Source organism: Ceratosolen solmsi, unplaced genomic scaffold, assembly GCF_000503995.2.
Source record: "Ceratosolen solmsi marchali unplaced genomic scaffold, CerSol_1.0 scaffold11, whole genome shotgun sequence".
In the NCBI taxonomy this organism is placed as follows: domain Eukaryota; kingdom Metazoa; phylum Arthropoda; class Insecta; order Hymenoptera; family Agaonidae; genus Ceratosolen; species Ceratosolen solmsi.
In genome coordinates, this window is record NW_011948416.1 from 12431777 (window position 1) to 12451507 (window position 19731).

At 38.9% G+C, this 19731-nt stretch overlaps 1 protein-coding gene across 1 annotated transcript in view; it reads right to left on the reverse strand.

Moving 5' to 3' along the window:
* Nucleotides 1-19731, reverse strand: part of LOC105359330 (Myosin heavy chain-like) — a 94263-nt gene that overhangs the window by 7791 nt on the left and 66741 nt on the right. Inside the window, exon 13 of the mRNA XM_011495900.1 lies at nucleotides 14982-15071. Within this exon, the coding sequence (XP_011494202.1) occupies nucleotides 14982-15071 (90 nt within the window). The remainder of the gene's footprint in view (nucleotides 1-14981; nucleotides 15072-19731) is intronic.

Here is a 19731-nt window from a genome sequence, read left to right on the forward strand (position 1 = left end):
ATTTCGTTGAAAATTTGTTGCAAATCACTTCTACTACTAACGTAATATTTCTTGCGTTAAAATACTAATACTTGGCGATTATGTTTATTCTATATGCCTAACGTTCGACTAAATAATGTAAATACCGCGCTGCGTGTAAGTTCATTTCGATAGCAGTGTGCTTTGAAAAAAACTCAATGTGATACCGAGGTGATTGCTATTTATGTATAATAAGTTATAACAATATTTATAATATATAAAGCGGGACGTGCTTATTATCATGTCATATTAAATATCGAAAATATGTCGATCTTAGGCGAAACGGTCGTTTGTATTTTTATAATGTAGGCCAATACTACTTTGTATTTTTTTTGCATCGACCGCTAAAAATAAATTCTATATCATATAAAAAAAAAACTTCCGGAATAATTCCAACGAGAAAATAGAGCTTTGTCTCGAGACTGATAAGTAACGTCTCTCAGTAAAGTACAATTATTGTCCACTTTTCACTTCGATTATAAAATTGCAACCTAAAACTAACGTTACTCCCATTAATTAGCCAACGTATAAATAATCCATAATCAATAAATGCATGAAATTTTGATTAATCCTTCACAATGATTCTCCTCCAATTCAATAATAAGCTCACTCCATTAGTCTCTCGATAATAACCATGGAATTTCAATCAAATTACCTCTACATTGCCATTTCGTAAGCATTGGAGTATTTTTGTGACCACTTGGCAAACGTGTGGTAGCCGTAAACGAAAGGGAAAAGAAAGAGAAGAAACGTAAAAACGAGTACGCTATACCTAAAGCATCGTAAAAGGTCAATTTCATGTTAAATTAAAATCATCGGTCTCCGAAATAAGCCAGACGGACACATGAAATGTTGTTTTGTGTGCGTGCGTGCGTACACGCGCGCGTGTGTGTGTCGTATGCTAGTCTCGCACGTACTTTTTAAACGCACGATAACTCCCTCCCGTAGCCAATGCCACACACTACTAAATGTATTTATTCGAATGGAAAGGGTTATTTTATTTAACATTTTATTTATTGTTTATTTAACACGCCCCTTAACAATCTCGTCCGACGATCTGCTCCAACATAACGGGCTACTTTATTAATTTGATAAACAAGGTGTGGTGGATTGGGTGGTAGGTGGGGCGAAGGAAACCGTCGCGAAAATATAGGGAGAGGTCGCGCGAGGCTAAGCGGAGGGGTGATTAAAGAAAAACGGCGTATTCTCCGTTGAGTGTCTTCCTCCACGACAACTACCTCTTCGTCGCACTGCGAGAGGGTCTTGTCGTCGTCGGACACGTTCGACACCGTCCTCGATGGGCTCTTCGACACGCTGCTCGATTTCCTAAAGTACTGGTATCCTTTGATCATAATATTGGTCGCGCTCTTCGTCCTTGCAAGATTCCTTCTCTGCGTCGTTGTAAGATTATCGGCCGCAACGTTACCGTCCTCCCTACCAGCCCTGCCAATTCTCTTCCACTCATCCATTATATGATCGGTCCTCTGGAGGAAGTTTGATATCTTGGTCGAGAGGTAGGAGGAGGCCGTTTGTGGCTCCTGGTGCGAGGCCGTCGGCTTGAATGACTGTCTGACCTTCTGCTTGTCGATGCCCAGGACGAAATTCAGACTGGCGTCGAATACGACCGGTGCCTGTTCCTTGCTCGACAGCTCCTCCATGTCCAGTTGATCATCGCTGTCGCTCTGCTGGGGAAAGACGCGTCGCGGTGTCGGCGATCTGGAGCAGCGTAGCGAGCGCAAGCTCAGAGGCAACCTGGACGCGTGCGAGCCAGTCGAGATGGAGGAGGAGGTGAGTCTTGCGGAGGAGATGCTGCTGACCGGCGAGGGCGACCTCGACAAGAGCGTGGTCGCGTTCGGCCGTATAACGGCGACCTTGGACAGCGGACGGAGTGGAAAGCTACCGGTGATCGCTCTAGGCAGCGGGGGCCGGCGACTGCTGAAGCTCCCGAGGGAGGACGTCGAGGGCGAGTCATCGGAATAGATGCTGCTACTGGCGCTGTTCGGGTGTAGCGAGGAGATCGAGGAACTTGGCAGCCGGTCGAAGTACATAGTCGGGGCGAGCGGCATCTCGGACAGCTTCCTCGATTTTTCAATTTGTGCATTTAATTACTCGTCGTCAGCTAGCGCAAAGCCTCGGTGTCCGCGGCTCCTTCGCCTCGTTCGTTCGTTATCTTCGTCTTCGTTTTTCGATTTGCACTTTATCTCGTTGACGATTTACCGTCTTGATGCACGCGATGATATTCGGGCTCCTCGCACAGAGAGAGAGAGAGAGAGAGAGAGAGAGAGAGAGAGAGAGAGATCGGCTTACTCTTAACTATCGATGACACTAGCGATCGCGCAACGGCTATTCAAAATCCCCAACAGAATAATTTCACCAGCGTGATGACGTGAGTCCGCAACCTCGTACACCATCATCCTCACCTAGGACTCTCCAATCACCTGTCACCCTGAGCTCCTCGCAAAATGACAAAACGAACGTGTAAGTGTCGGAACAGGCTAGACTACGCCAACGAGTCAGTGCGTGGCAGAACAGCCGATCTCATGTTTCCTCGACAGTGCTCGTAGCCGCGGTTCATCGGCTCTCAGGGCGGGGAGCGTTGCATAAGAGTGATGATATCCGAAACGAGGAAGAGCGACAATAGGACTGCGCGAGAGCTCCTCGGCCCCACAAAGCTGGGAAGATAGAGGCGTACGAGACGTATGCGTTGGAGGTGGTCACCTCGAGGTTATTCTGAGACGATTATAGAGCAACGTGGCTTTTGGAACTCGTCCAATGCTGCGTGTCTTGTAATAGTTGTAAGTCGGTTGGGTTGCGCGTAGTAGCCTAAAGTTTGTCTACCGGGGCCGAGGAAGGTTGGCTTGGCGACGCCACGGTATGGTAAAATGGACCGCTAATTGCTTGGACTTTTTGTGCAAATCTATATTCCATATTCGATATTAATGTCTCGCGCCCGCGCACACGCTCAGGATGGTAGAGTAGGCTGGGGTGGGGGTTTGAATAATTTTATCCAAGTATCGATATTGACAAAAAATTGCACGATTAACGATGAGATTTAAACATTCGGTTGGGAAAGGAACGAGGTATAATGCAATTTGGACGGAAATACTTGTATAATTTACCTGCCGTTGGGCGATTTTCTCAAACGTTTTCTTGCCTTGTGAACGGTGAGATTGTACAAGAAGGACAATTACTTCATTGATGGTAAAGAAACGGGAGACAACGGGATATCGATGATTAGAGAGAATAGAACTATGCATATCCGTTGTTTAAAAGAAAGGAAGAAGAAGAAAAAGAAGAAAAGAAAAAATAGAAAAATAGAAAAGTAGCCAGCTTTTGTGCGGGGGAATGGAGAACGAGTAATTGTCTTTAATTTTTTTTTTTTTTTTATAAACGATCCAATTACTCATTACTAATTTCGGTGAAATAATCGAGGCCATTCCTCGGCAAACATTTATAAATTTAATATCTAATGCATACATATGTATATGTAATTAAATTGGTCTATATTATAGAAATATTTTCTTCTTCATACGTTTTAAACGATTAATATTATTTTTAAAACGAGTGGAATAGTTGGCTTTCCAGACTCTTACATATTAGCTCCTTCGCAAAAATAGTTTAAAATAGTTTGTACGCGCAAGACTATTTTGAATGGTTTTAAACACAATTTTATATTTAAATTCGTGCGAATGAATTATCTAACATTTATGAGATGTTATGAATACATTGCCAATACAATATTACATTATGGCGCGATCTCGGAAAACAATGTCAGTATAAAAAAGTAGTAGCTCCAGCTTGAAAAAATATTTTAAAAATCGATTAAAATTCATTAGAGTTAGCGATCTATATATATGATCTTAGAATTCTCAGTAAGTAACTAATTTTATGACAACTGCATATAAATCTTGACTAACGGATCGATCGATTGCGAGATGTATTTGCTGAAATTGAACTGAACGGTGCCGTGTTAAGAGCAACAATTAATCGAATACGTGGATTATTCAGCTCAATCATCTTCTTACAAGTGGACAAATATTTTGGGAAAAATTTAATTCTCAAATCTTTTCCAGAATTATTCAGAATGTCATTGTAAAAGCATTGGCGCGACGTTAATACACATTTACATCAAAGCTTTAGTCTACTTGACCATAAGTGCATTCAGTTCCTCGTAATGTTCATTAGAAGTCGCCGCTTCTTTTGCCAAATGAAAATCTAAAGCTAATTTAGTAGTATATTTCAATACAATAAGATAAAAAGTGACAGAGAAGCCTTGTTTATTTGATATAAAATGAACCAGAGGCCATACCAGACAGTTGTGTGAAATAAATATTAAAATGTCTGCTCTAAATATTCTTTATATACAACTACATTTTATAGTGTAGATTACCTTAGTTGCCTCATTTCTTTTCATCGCGCGCTTTTATTTTTTATCCTCCTTTTTATAAATAAAATAGTACAAGATCTTGTTTAATTTTTAATCGATTCATTGGCCTTGATAATATATTACGTGCAATAAATGAGGCAATTGTTAAAATGTTAAAAAGACTTTCAACAAAAATCGCTTCTTTATCAATAAATTACTATTTATATATAAATAGTAGATGTAGAATGGGGGGTGGGGGGGCTCTTTAATTTTAACACATATATTACATTTGATCAAATACTCGCAAAACCTCGCAAAACACACAAGTATAATTTGAATTACCGTTGACCGAGCCATAATTTCATACGCAATTCGAAAACTACTAAACATACAATGTGTTTTAAATTGTCCACCGACGCATTAAACCGAAAGTGTTTAGAAAATGATACTATAGAGTTTATAATTTTATCTACTAATTAGTAAAAGAACTCTGATACAGAGTTTTACAATTTTTCTAATTATATGTAACGGAGAAGAAATTACGAATTATCAGTGCAGGTGTCTATTGCACTCAATTATCCGAAAGGTCTATTTTTATTAAGATATTTTTTAAGATATTAAATTAAAAATCGCATTTACACACATAACTTTAAGCGAAGAAAAAAATCAAATAAAGAATCGTGAAAATATTCACCTGATATAATATTAAAGCCATAATTTGGTTAAAGTTCACTTACAGTCGGCCACCTATTTAACTCAATTATTTAATTTTTCCGCAAATAGAAGGAAGCCTAAGTCCCTGAAATCTTGCGTACTCGACTATTACTGCTGGACGAGCGTAATAGGCAATATCATATCGGCGAAAATCCGTGTCGTATACTGCGATTGTACGACACAACAGACTATGTCAACGGGACAATTTTTCTTTTCATTGCTTACTTTCGTAAATCACCGTACGATTTTTTTATCTTTCATTTTTTCATAAAAATTATTAAAAGAAAAACAAAAAAAATTCAAACAACAAACACTTTCCGTAATGTCAAGCATGACTCGGTCACCGCAACGCTAACCACTGTTACCCGTGTAAATAGTTTTTTAACATCATGAATACTTTCAAACGTAACATAGTTATTTCAATTCCTCCGCCAAGATTATACGTTACTTTTATTTATTTTTTCTTTTTTTTTTAATTGTCGACCATAGTTTGTTAAGATGTTCCTTTTAATAGAATCGCCCATGAAATTATAGACACCTATAATTCTAAGTGAATTTTAATAGAATACAATACACGCATATATATATATATATATATGTATATTTAGAAATTGTATTTCTAAATCGTCGGCAAATGGAAAAATCATACGATTCATTGCACAATCATCAACATCAACATTATAATTATTGTATGCATCGAATGTTAAATTAATGCGAGCATGTATGAAATGTGTCAAATAATTGAAATTTAATGTCACATTGTCTTATCGACAACTTATATCCGATTAAGAAAAGAGAAAAGAAGAAAAATTAGAACAAAACTGCATAGTACGTGTGCGATGACTTACGATTATGCATTGCTACATCTTTAATTCATTTGGATGTCACAAGTTTTGGTCAGCTCGGGTCGTCATTCGGATGAGCACTGGCTTAAATATTTCATGCATTTTTATATTATAGCATACATACATTTATATTTTTAATTAAAAAATTTACTCTTTTTGATTGAAAAGAATTTTCCGAATTTTTCTTAATTTTTGTGATTTTGTTTTGTTTAATCTTTGTTTTTGCCCTTCATTATTAAATTAGCCAATTACAATTGCAATGTAAATGTTTCCTTAATACATCGAAATTCAAACGTCTATGTGACGCTGGAACGAAGCTATAAATATTCGCACGTTCGGACTAATTTAGCAAATAAATATCATCTCACTTATCTATACAGCTTGTTTTATTTTTAATGCGATGAAGAAGCACTACGCACAACCCACATATTAGTTACCTTTATCACGGTAAACTGCCACTTCTACCTCTCAAAGTCATTAAGTTAATTTCAGGTAATATAAGGGCAATTAGTCGTTCACCTTATGCAATAGCTCAGGTTAGTGAATAAATGTATACCGTACTTCAAACACTCAAGCCACCAAACTCCAATAAAAATAAACATAAAATGTTTCGCAAGAAAACTAACAATTGGCCCTGTCTTCCTTAAGCGAATGGATAAAAGGCAAATGGCAGAGCTGCACAAACAACTCGTTCACACAACCACGAGCTGAAGAAGTAGTAATTCTGGGGCGCAAAAACTTTTGATTGAAACAGACTAATAACAATGGGGCCTGGATTTTACAATGGAACGACGACGCAACAACCTCGACTAATTATCTCCCTGAGCATAAGAATTTAGCACTCAAAGACACTTACCCACTCGTGCTACTTGTTTCTTTTCTTCTTTCTTTCTTTCTTTCATTTATTAAGTCGAAAATATTGATATTTAGTTTATTGATATTCAATTAGCACTAAAAATTCCGTATCGTCAAAGTTTTCCCCAACTCTGTAAATGCTCACCGTGCATAAGTAATACGCTAAACCCCAAGGATTAGCTTCTAAAGTCATACCATATCGCTCATGTCCCCTTCGCAGCCATCTTCGAAGGCTCTCTTCCAACCACCCACCACCTCCACCATTCGACCCTCGCCACCCTATTATTCAACCTATCCGAATAAGCCATTCCTCGGAGCGGGCAATTTAATCGTCGGGTTTTGCACGTCACGTACCGCAGTACTCGACCGATAAAGCCGGCGAACAGTTATACATTCGCCCGACAATTTCAGGCGAAATGCGAGCGAATCGTTGAATCCACATTACCATCTAAATTCCCGGTACACAGCGTTGCGGCCTCCTCATCCTCTTCCTCCTCCTCGCATTACGCAACTGACAATTACGAGCCAGCCACGGCCCCTCGGCCATGCTTCTTTGCGGCTTCGCGCGCAATTTCATTCATCCGCCCCCTTTTTTCCGCGGCGAATATAATCCTAACGAGATCCGTCGCTTGTCCCCGCACCGGCAACGCTAATTATCTCGCGAGCGACGACTTTCCCACGGGCCCCATTCCGTCCTGATGTGCGCGCGCCCCTCGACGCCCGTCGCCTCGACCGCGCTTAATTAGCTTATCATCGGCGTTCTCGCGCGAGTCCCGAGTCACTCGGGGCCTCTTATACCGTTTCTAGCTTATTTTTCGCTCTTGATCAATGGCCCAATCGGTTATCGAGGTAGCGCTAGACAGTCCCGAACGTCGCATTCTGCTGCTTCGTTTGCAGTTTGCTTCTTTGCGAATGGCTTTGCTCGTATAATAGGGCCGCCCCACCCCACTCTGACCGCTCTATTTTCAGCGAGCAATATACCGCAAGGGATATCGCGGCCTTTAATCCGAATAAAGCCAATAATGTCATTTACTTCGCTCGAGATAACGGTACCCGGCGAAATGATATAACTGAAGATTCTTACGACGTACTTCACGGCCCTTGGCATTATATGCTTGGGAAAGGACTTTAATGGCAGGACGGGGAAGGAGTATTGTTATAGAGTCCCGATCCTCTTACGTTACGCGTATTTTTCAAAAACACAATATTCTTTTAGCAACTTTTAGCATTTATTCAAAAGCGGGTGCTTATATTGTTCTTTGTTTTTTTTTAATATCGTTTTTATCGTCGTTATACGATTAAATTTTTATTAAATTTTTTATTTTGCCATTTCGTTCGATGTCGTAATTTGGTCGACCATGGAATAACGTATAAATGCACCACCAAATGTACGATCGTCGTATCATATTCTTTGATATTTTTTTCTTTTTTTTCTTCATTGTTGTTTTGTTTTCTATTGTTTCGTCTCGTTTTTTTTGGTCGAATTTACGTGTATCGATATACGCGGTACATTGTATAGTGAAAAATATTAGGCATACTATTTGGCAAATGCAAGGGACTCTTTCTACCGAATATTCTTTATTTATAGGCGGGCAAATGCTCGAGCATTGGATTGCATTGTATTAACGATCGTTTGCACGCAGCTTACATTTTAACGAATTAAATATTTGAAAGTATCGCGGGTATTAAAAAAAAAAAAAAACAGAAAAGAAAATGATTTAAAAAATATTATAGTTAAGAAATTAAGATTTTACAATTGTAAATGTTTGCAAGTAAATGTGCCGTTACATCACAATCACAACTTGTACTGTTTGGGCTTAAATTAATTTGATAACAACAACGACGACGACGACGACAACAACAACAATAATTCTTGCAAATAATAATCGAATATCCGAATGGTCGAATTAACAAAGACAAACACATAATCCAATGCATATTAATGGAGGATATATTTTTGAAAGTTTAACCAAATGCACGCAGTGGCTCATCTAGAGTCAAAGCATGCGCCATTGATACCGTTTTCCACCAATAATATTCAATAAGAGTAGCTTAGTCGAAAGCCGTATAAACAAGTCTTAATCAACCGGTGCGTTGGCTTATGAAATTTCAATTAAAAATACTATCGCTGTATAAGTGGAAATTATGACTGCGATAATTGTGACGCGGAGAAAGACGGATTTTTCGTAATTAACCAAGTTCCGTAATATCAAATGCTTCTATTTTTTATAAATGTTTCACACCGATCGAGAGAAGCAAGAAATTTCAAAATAGTGCCGCATTCATTATTGCCAACGTTCATTTAGTTCATAATTCTGTTGCATTAAAGCAATTGTTCATCTACAATTTGGAAAATTTTTAACCAATACGTACATGATAAGATAGAACGATGACTAATAAGAATATTTATTGGTACCTAAGAGCACATACTAGTTTCTTTATTACTGTCGTCTAAACTATTGTGCATCGAACGTCGCCTTAATTAACTTATAATTGCCAAGTTACTTTATTCGCGTATTGTATGGATAGTCTGATAGAATAATGAATAAAATTAGCATAAACTTGCTTCAACGAATAAGAAATAGCATTATTATCGAGGGAGACTCGATGTTGGCCATGATACACTCATACATTTAAGATTGGATACGAATTCGGTTAGGTCGGACACTGAGTAGAACTAACACAGGTTGGCTATTGGTAGAAACAACGTGTCACGTTGTATAATTGTCAATTAATGAATTGTGCGTAAAGTTGGCTAATTGTTATTAAGCGGTGCACGGAGTCCTGCGGTAGGGGCGAGTGCAAAACCGCAACCGACGCGCATTAATAGTCGTGTGGTATGTGTTAGGATGGCGTATCGGAGAAGTTTCACCTGGTCGCTACTAGTATGTGGGTCAGTGGCACCTTTGTCTAGCGGCGCTTTATTATGATGAGTACTCTGGTCAAGTTGGCCGCGTGTGTTATGGCTGACACGGCCCACCACACTTGACCCAATTGCCCTGAGCCGAAGAAACAACACGGCGCCGCGACGCTTGCATTCTTGTGCGGGGGGGAGGGGGGGGCAGGAGTCTCGACGAGTCCTCGCGACGTGGGAGCTGGGCTATGAGCGACTAAGCGACTCTCTCGGCTTCTCCGTCGGCACATTGTATGGCGTTTCATTACCGCGTGAGCGCCATATTATGGGAAAAGGTACGTTTATTCGGATTATGCAAGAATCATTCGAGACTTTCGTTCGAAGATTCTATGTAAAAGATTACCGGTGCCATTCGATGTTGCATTACTTTGAAGTGTTTTGCAATTAATTCGATCGTAAAATATCTATTTATAATCTGGCTGTATTAAATGCGACAGTGTAATGGCACTATTGTGCGTAATTATAATCAAGATGAAAATATATCGTTTGATCAAAGGAAGCATTGTGCGGTGATGTATGCGTATGCCTCCTTTAACATTCATAGGAAAACTGCGGGAAAGTATGTGGTAAAATTCTTGTTAGGAAACATGAAAAGCACGAGATGTAGGATAAAAGCTTAGTTTGCTTAGTTGATGCCATCTAACATGTCAAGTCCATCGATCTTTTATATATTTATTTATTTTTGTTTATTATTATTAATTTATTTGACAATAAAGCAAGCGCGATCGACTTTTACATTATACGAGCGATACTATTGAAAGTCCGCGGTAAGAGAAGTCGAAGTAATATTGCGTGACACAATAACGCGCAAATAACGTAGGAGAGTGTTGGACGGTTCTTTCTCGTAGAAATCAAGCGGCAGCAAAGTGTCCGGCGCGAGAGTGACGGAATTGGAAAAAGTGATGTGGCAATGAGAAGAAGAGAACGATGGGGGGGGGGGGCTTCTCGGCCCGGAGGCACCATCGTTTTTGCAGACGTAAACTACTGTAAGATCACATAGCAGCAAGGATGGCTTTCGGCTTTCTACATCCTCCAAACTAATAGCGCATATTCAGCAATAGGCGAGGCGAACCTTTCTCGTGGATGATGTTTGGCTCTCGTGTATCAAGTAATTGATTGTAATGATCGATTAATGAGACGAGGGCTTCCTCCTCCTGCCCCTCACCATCCACAACCTCCAGTCCCCAGCCAACTAATCCCAACCGATGAATAGCACCTAGCCGTCATCCGTATCTTCATCTTCTCCTTTTCCTTTACTTCTCCTCCACCTTCTTCTCCTCCTCCTCCTCCTAATTCCTATCACGTATCGCTATCCCTATATGACTTGGGCGTGCAGCAGGTTAGAGAATGATAGCGCGCCGAGACCAGCCGAGGGGAATCTCGTTAAGCGGTGACTCTCTTGTTTTGACTTGCTTCGAGGAAGCACGGATTCTCCGTGATTTTTATGTTTTTTAAAGTTTAAAGGAAGCCAGACGTGATCGGCAGAGCTGGAGGACTACTGAACCGTGGATGAGTGATCTCGGCCGAGAGCGTCTGGTGATTCGGACTTGGATGTTCGTGTTCGAGTGCGGAGAACAATGGACGCCTTATGGTGTGAAAATTCTTTAAATTTTTCATGATCGTATGATTTTTTCATTTTCTGCTTGATTCGTATGGAAAATACGAATAATAAAATTTAATTAGTCAGTTGGGCCTGGAGGAGCGGCGATACGTCAATTCGAGCAACTTCTTGTCGAAAATTGGTCGAACTTGGATAGGAGCGCCAAGTCGACTTTTATTCTATTCCAAGTCTTTGTGCGCCAGTTAATTTTAACCGCAAATCGCCGAGCTCCGATAAAATCATACGCCAACTATCTATCAGAAACTGGTTTTCGTACTTGAAGCGTAGTCGCCATTTTTACCATGAAAAGCATTAAAATCAATAATAAATTTAAATACAGCGTGTCTATTCATTGAGCATATAGTAGTTGGAATGCGCCCAAGTGGAAAATATTAAAAATATTAGAAATGCGTTATCAGATCCACGGTGATGGGATGATAAGCATCTTGAAATTGCAAATTAAGTTTGGATTTTAGATTAGCTTGCACAGTTAGCTGATTTAATTTCGATGACAATGATGGCTCATTTTGAGAAGGAAAGTAGGTAGAAAAATATTTACATTCAAATATATTCGCTTTAATTGCCGATCGTTGATCTCAAATTTATACAAAGTTATTGTTAAGAGTGCCGCAACTTTTCCACATAATTCTTCAACGAAAAGCCTAATTGCAATTAAAAAAAATTATAAATATTAGGAAAATTGCACTCGTTAACCTTTTTTTACGTACTTTTAAAAATTTATTCAAACTCATGAACGAGTACGCGCATTTTCCATAAAAATCTACTACTTAAGTACGCAACTACAACAGCACTTATGTCACACATAATTAAACTAAATAATAAAGCGAAGCACGATTTAGCTAAACCAGATAAGTAGATGGAATTTGCCGTTAGTAATAGTTTAAACGTACATTGAGTGCACTTGAACTGTAAAAATTAATGGAATTAAAAAAAATAATGGGTGAGCTAGTGTTTGAGAACTTTTATATTTTTAAATTTATTATAATTTTTTATTAAACGCTCGTTGGGAGTATCGTGTATCATTATTTATCGTTATATTTATTACTCTTTATATTTCAACGAATAGATCATTAATTTCTTACGTAAAAGTAAGCCGCCACTTGGTAGTGAATTCAAGAATTAAAGCATTAAAATAATTAAGGCCTAGTTTTAATTTCGTTGCCATTTATCTTCACAAAATTCTCAAGGAAAACTTCTTTGGAAGAAATTTTCTAGCCCACTATTTTTTATCTGTACAGATTTTTACATTTTCTCTATCACAATAAATATATATTATTACACAGTGGTATAATAAAGAGTTGACGCGCGTATTTTACTCTCGCGATATTTACTCACAATAGGGATGATGGGGGTTATGGGGGTTGCATGCGTTATGGGAAATGACATGGGAATGAGAACGGAGCGTGAGGAGAAGGAGGAGGAAGAGGAGGGATAGGGGTATCGGGGGAGGAGGAATATTGAAAATCGAGAGAAAGAAAAAGTCGAGCGAAAATATTCTCTTTCTCTTGTTCTCGCCGTTCGCTTCAACGTCATACAATACACCGCGTATCAAATATCTCATATTTTATATTTATGATTTTATACTTTTATAATCCCGAGCATGATCTTAAGTGCCATATTGTGTGAATCGATCGACGAACAATAAGTTTGGTATAAATCAATCAATCCCTTACCCTCTTCGTTGTTCATCGTATAACCCGTTTTGCATCCTTAGCCTGCGTACTCGCGAAAAATAAAGGATGGAGGGGCTCTCCGAGAGCGCCCCAAGGTCAAGCGGCGCCTACTCGTAGTTGCGCTGCGCGAGGGCCTCGAAAGACCGGCAGCGCTCTCGTCGACGAGCGTCCACAGGAATTAATCGGCTGCATACGCTCGTCTCCTTGGCGACAAGTGCACGGCGTCCAGTTTTTCATGACTGACTCTTCTTTTTATCCACGGTCTCCAGCTTCCAGGATCATAAGATGCTTCGCGAGTAGCCTCGGGATTTTATTGTGAGCCTCGCCTCACTTCTCCCCTACCCAGCCCTACCATCGCCACAATCTCGATCACTATCACCAGCACTACCAATCACCGGGGGCGGCTCGCCATTCAACCTATCTACAGAGCCCGAGAGCCGCGCAATTTGCGGAAAATTACTCTCTCGGGAGTTAGGAAAAGAAGTGGTGGTGGTGGTGGTGGGGGGGGGGGGTTGTTTAAAAAGAATGAAAATATTTTAGTAGGCTCGTTTATTACAACAAAATTTTATTTATAAGCTGATTTTCCGTATTCAATTTCTCGCACGATCGATTGATTTTTAAAGGGAGACGGTGCGCTGAATATGCATGTGGCCGCTCCATTTACGAAGGAGATTTGCAATCAGAAGCGCCTCCCCTACCTCTCGCATTATTATCGCGGCTAATAGCTTAAAAACTCCGACATTCAACTCAACGTCGAATTTTATTATACTCCGTCTCGCCCCAAGCCTCCCTCCGAGTATCCCCGAGTACCATGAAAAAAAGCAAACAAAACAAAAAAAGAAAAAGAGAAAAGAAACGACGCGGAGCACGAGCGCCTGGATGTGGCGAGCCTCAACAAAGCGAATCACATGGAAAAACACAACATCGCGTCAATCAAAGAAATTATTATGACGCTAAATTAGCTTAACCATCAATTTTTGATAATTAATGGGTGGCTGGCTAGTTTATGCTCGGATTCGCGATTTGTGAGCCAACGATAATTAACTTTCTGTCGAGCTGTAGGAGCGAGCATTGAATTGAAACCGATACTGATTTCAAATTTAATTAGTATATTGTTGAGCGTACGCTTCTTCATAATCTTTTATCGCAAAGTCGAACAGCCGAGATTTTCAAATAATACTCATTTTGCTGTCCCTGGTAACGGGTATGGTTAATCAGGGCACGTTTTACTTTTCCTTCACAATAAACATCCTTCAAGTGCACAAACAGAATTTGAAAATAATCAGCGTACGCGCGCGGCGATCATTTATACTTTGTGATGCTACGAGTAACATACTTTTCACATGCATCGGCGGGATTATTATTGATTGGTATAGAGTGTATTGATAAGCATTGTCTTCTCGTGTCGTCGGTCGCCCCATAGAGTCTACCCACCCAGCCATGGCTGCCGATTAAGGAATTCCTACAAGCCGGAGCAAAATCCAGATCGGAAAGCAGCATCCTTTTAAAAAAAGGCACGACAAATGGCAAAAATTTCTTTACAATAGGAGATTGGGAAGGGGGCTCCGGGCTGCCATTGGTTAACATTCCAGTGATCGGGTGCACAATAGAGCAAAGCTGGGCGATCGCGATGCAGCCGACAACGAGAAACACGCAGTTTAAGACGCGGAGCGAAGAGGACCGACGACAAGGTCGCTTATCCGGAGTACAGCCACCGCGGTTCTCTTTCTCTTCTTTGTGCTCTTCTAATTGGCCTTATTAACCCGGACAATTGCTACGGCAGCCGTGCGCCGCATGGCAATTACTCCTCTTATCTTTTCTTGCCGAGAGCCTTCATCCCTTTGAATTTATAGAATTCGTTCTGATGCAGCCGCGCGACAGTCGCTCGCTCGCTCGCGATTAATAGGGGTCGGAGGGGTGGGCGGGTGGAATGGGCCGTGATCTTTCATAGCAACACTTTGTTACGGACACTTACCTTGGCCTCCAGCCTGTCATTGTCGTGCTTCAGGTGGTTGCGCTCCTGTTCCAGACGATCGAGTTTGGCTCGCAGCACCTCCAGTTCCTCCTACAAGGAATGCCAAATAACAATTTTTTTATTCCGTCTTTGGCAAGAGTTTCTCTTGCTCGATGCAAAAAATTGCGATATCAATACCGCGTAACTTAACTGCTACGCTGACGTGATTATGGCAATTGGAGTTACCAGCCCGCTCGAACGTAATATTCGCTTATAGGAGTGGCTGATCTCCGCGAATCGACATTTTGTTCGTTTCAGAGTATCGATGACATTGACTGTCAAGCTTTTTACAGTTAAGAAAGAAAAAATTGAAGCAAAAAAGTAGATGAAAAAAAAAGCAGAGAGAAGAGAGAATTTTTCTAACTTTGTGTTGTCTTAATCATCGAGGGGGAGAATAATATTGGAGAATTATTTGTTTAACGATTGATATTGACATCTTTTTATCAACGAGCTTATAAATATAAATATATTGATTCGTTAAATTGTACTTTCATAAATCGACCGAATGACAAATTTCACTCCTACTCTTATTACATTTTTTCCCATATTAATTGTCACTGAGTTGATTACCAATAACTTTTCCCCATAATCCCGGTAATTTCGATATATGCACTTGCAAATAGAAACGCCGATCTATAACGAAACCAAAAATTACCCACTGTAAGAGATCTACGACGATCACTCGTCAATCGTACGATGAAAAAGCATAGTGGGGGCCACCGGTTAATAGAATTCGGTGAAATTGAGAAATATCGAGCTGTTGATATTACGATATTGAATATCGCCAGATTTCACAATACTCGAGTATTCACCGACTCTCTTGGCGCTCGACACAAACTACCAAGGAGCTAAATGTTGATTTAAAATAAATTACTATATTTGTTATGTAAACGAGATCAGAAATACCGTTAAAAACGCAAATCGGCTAAATGAAAATTTATTCCAGGATGAGAAGCGATATAGAAGGCCCTGCGGCCATGAAAAAGAGCAAGCGCATCAGGGCACACGCGGGGGCTGACGGGCAATTTTATTATCAGTCAAGCCATAAGCACGAATACGGAATGCTCTACGTGCGATAATTCCGCTAACGCGAGTGCGCGCCCAATGTATATTATTACAACGTTAATAAGTGCTCAGCGCCTGCATTTACGACATGAAAGCAACGTTTGCGTCTGCGTTTGCGTCTGCATCTACGTACGAGTTGACTCATCCTCGGTTCTCCATCGTCTCAATCTGTTGCAATAAAAAGATGCAGACGCATGAAAGCTCATAGAAGAGCAAAGGAGAAGTCGACGATTCGATTTCCCGGCGCCTACTGCCTTAATTCTTTTCGTTTTCTCTTCGTTACGACTGATGCGCATTAATTGCACCATTGCTGAGGATGATTGGAGCATCTGACCTACCTAAACCCTATCCCCTACCCCCGCTTCATCGTTTAATCCGCGTGGTTAGGAAAAGCCTTCGTTATTTAAAAGGGATGTCGTTTTAGCACTTATCAGCGGCTCAGATAGCAATGAAAATGGAGCTTCCTCATAAACGACGTTAAAAAGGCAAATTAATTTTAATTGTGCCATGACGAATAGAAAATTAAAGCCCATGTGCATTGAAAATTCACGAGATAACGTAAACGAATCATTATTTATTAATAGAAATGAAAAGAAATTTGACATAACGGACAACATTCGATTACTTTTTGCCAACATGTGCTTAGGAATTTGGCCAATTTTTATTAGGATGGCGTAACAATCTTAGAGGCGAAAGAAACGAAAAAAATTACTACATCCATTACGAATGTTTTTTTAAAACAAATCAATATATTAATTAAGTATTTCTTTACTAATGCCTATCTATTACCATTAATTGCACGAACTGTAATTGACATCTACAATAACTTTATACTTAATTGATACATACAATAATATGAATTATTTCCAAGTAAAAAAAATCAATATAATAAATTTACAGTTTTCAATTACCCAATAATTAATCACGCAGACCGTATTAAATGCATAAAATGAATTTTAAAAACGAATAAAAAAAATAAACAAAAACAAAAAACTATTTTCAATTCATTAATTTCATCTTCGCAAAATATATTTGTTTTTTAAATCGTGACTTGCGCAATAATAAGTATATTAATTTACTATTCTATTATTACAATATTATCAGCTATTATCGATTAAATTTGCTTGAAAAAGCGATAATTTTCTTTTTGGTATATCATTATTACGAAAGGTTCCTACAAATTGACTTTATATTATGAATAAATCGTGTGATGTTTTATGTAAAACCTTATTGGTCGAATTGTGACTCAAACGTTTTCCTCATCTAAAGTATAAATTGTATACTCGTAAAATTACAAACTAACGAGTAACGTAAGCTTCAATGCTGCTATTTTTCGGGCCTTTTAAACGATAAAATCGAATAAATACTCGTGACGTTGAATTCACAGTTACACTTATCATAATCGCAAAATTGAGAATTTATTAAATAAGAAGCGTGCAATAGCTACTCTGAATATTATGAAAGCTTAACGCGACATCAAATAATCAAACAACGAAACCTTTCAAGATCGACATGAAGCTAATTACTTGCTTCATTTATTTATTTCTTGCATCCAGAGACAGACAGACAGACAGAGAGAGAGAGAGAGAGAGAGAGAGAGAGAGAGAGAGAGAGAGAGAGAGAGAGAGAGAGAGAAATACACGAGACTCCCCTTTCTTCTTTATCAACTAATTATCGTTTTCTTACCAGCATTATTCGAAATGAAATTGCCAAGGAAGTAATTTAAAAAAAAAAAATCCCCATCTAAACGACAAGTGTTCCATTAAAGTCACCGTAAATAACTCCCGAATTTATAGCCTTGCGAAACAATCGCCAATGGATCGTCAACTTCTCCGAAACCAATGACCTCCTGTGCAGTTCCAGTTTCTCCCGTAGTAGTGACGCTACTCGACCAAAATTGAATCTGGGCCAAAGCCTCGGGTGGTAGTGTCAGGGGGCGAAGATGGTGGGGATCCGAGAAGGTAAACCGAGACTCAAAAAATCAATTGCTCGCGACGACCCGCTGATTCTTACCGGTGAATTATTTGGCAAGACCACGTAAACGTAAACGTACTCTTACGCGCATTCATTGTGCATTGGGGTTGAAAAACTTGTCCTTCGATATTATTGGGGACCGTTATAATATATTTATTCAGCGATCGCGGTCGAAATGTCAAGAGGCCGTTGAATTATGTTTTGATGAAAACAAATTTCGCATTACATAGTCTATTTTAAATACGTTCGAGATTATCCGGGTTTTAAGTATCTAACATTTAGCAACCCTGAATTAAATACAGGACAATGTTTCAAAAATGACTACTCTTCTCTAACGTGTGAATATTTAACAAATTACCATTAACAAAAACAAAAATAAAAAAATTAATTATTGCAAAATTCTTTTATTGGCTTTATTTCATAAATAGCGTTGGACTATGACAAAGGGTACTCGAATGACAATTGCCGATGGCTTTTGTATTATGCAAACGATGTAAAAGGAATTTTAATGCTCATTGCCGCCGATTCTGCTGGCTCTAAATTACGATATTACAGCATGAAAATCTTGCTCCGCTTAAGCGTTGCACAAGAACCAGCTGCATTTAGGCTAATTAACGAGGTAATTTATATTTAGAGGGAATATTTATATGTGTGGATGGTCAATGGGATATTACTTTATCCTCGTTTGTATTTTTACGAGCAATTTCACTTGTTTGTGCGAGCCTTTCGTACTGTTCTCCTGTAATGGGCTTTCTGTTCATGTTAAATAAGTCGTTAAATAAGTATATTCTCCTCGATGTAATTTTAACATAAGCCATAAAAAAAATTATTTTTTTTTATAAATATGAGCTTAACTAATTGACATGCGCCACTTATGTTTACCTCCCAAAATCATTAAGAAAATGTAATAATTCATATTCGAAGTTGAAAACATGTTGAATAAATTATTTATAAATCAAGAAATAAAGTAAGGGCCATCATAATATTTGAAAGGTATTTTATATATTTTCTTCGCACGAGATGCTCGGAAACAGATTATTAATTGGCCACTTTGTCATTCAATTAGTAATTAAATCAATGTGTGGTAATAAAGGAGATTTCCTAAATAGAACTAATGTATCCGCCCATATTTTACCAACATGTACGAACTCTAGCGCGACTAATTAAAATTAATTAGGCCACATCGCCGATGAAATTTCATGAAAATCGATGTTGCTTGAGAATATTGACAGTGTCGAAATAAATCATTGATTGACGATTCTTATTATTATGTCAATATCATACGTGCGATCACGTTTCTCCTCGCAAAAAAATATACTTGAATTTACCCCTTCACAAAATTGACATAATCACCTTATTATACCATTATAACAAATATGATTATGGAAATTAACTAAAACACAACATTTGGCTTTATTCGTTCGAACGGCAGTTACATAATGAAATGACAAATCTCCTTTACACTCCAAATGTCATAATACATTATTAAATGTACGTGATATTGTTATTGATATTGTTACTACGATCGTTATTGTAGAAAAAAATGATGACATATCTGTATTTCGAACAAGTCCAAGTCATGATTTCCGATTAATTTTTTGCCATAAAGAAAAGGTGAAATGTGATAATGATAGCAAGATGACGAGAATTTCCGCTCATTTCGTTCAAAAAC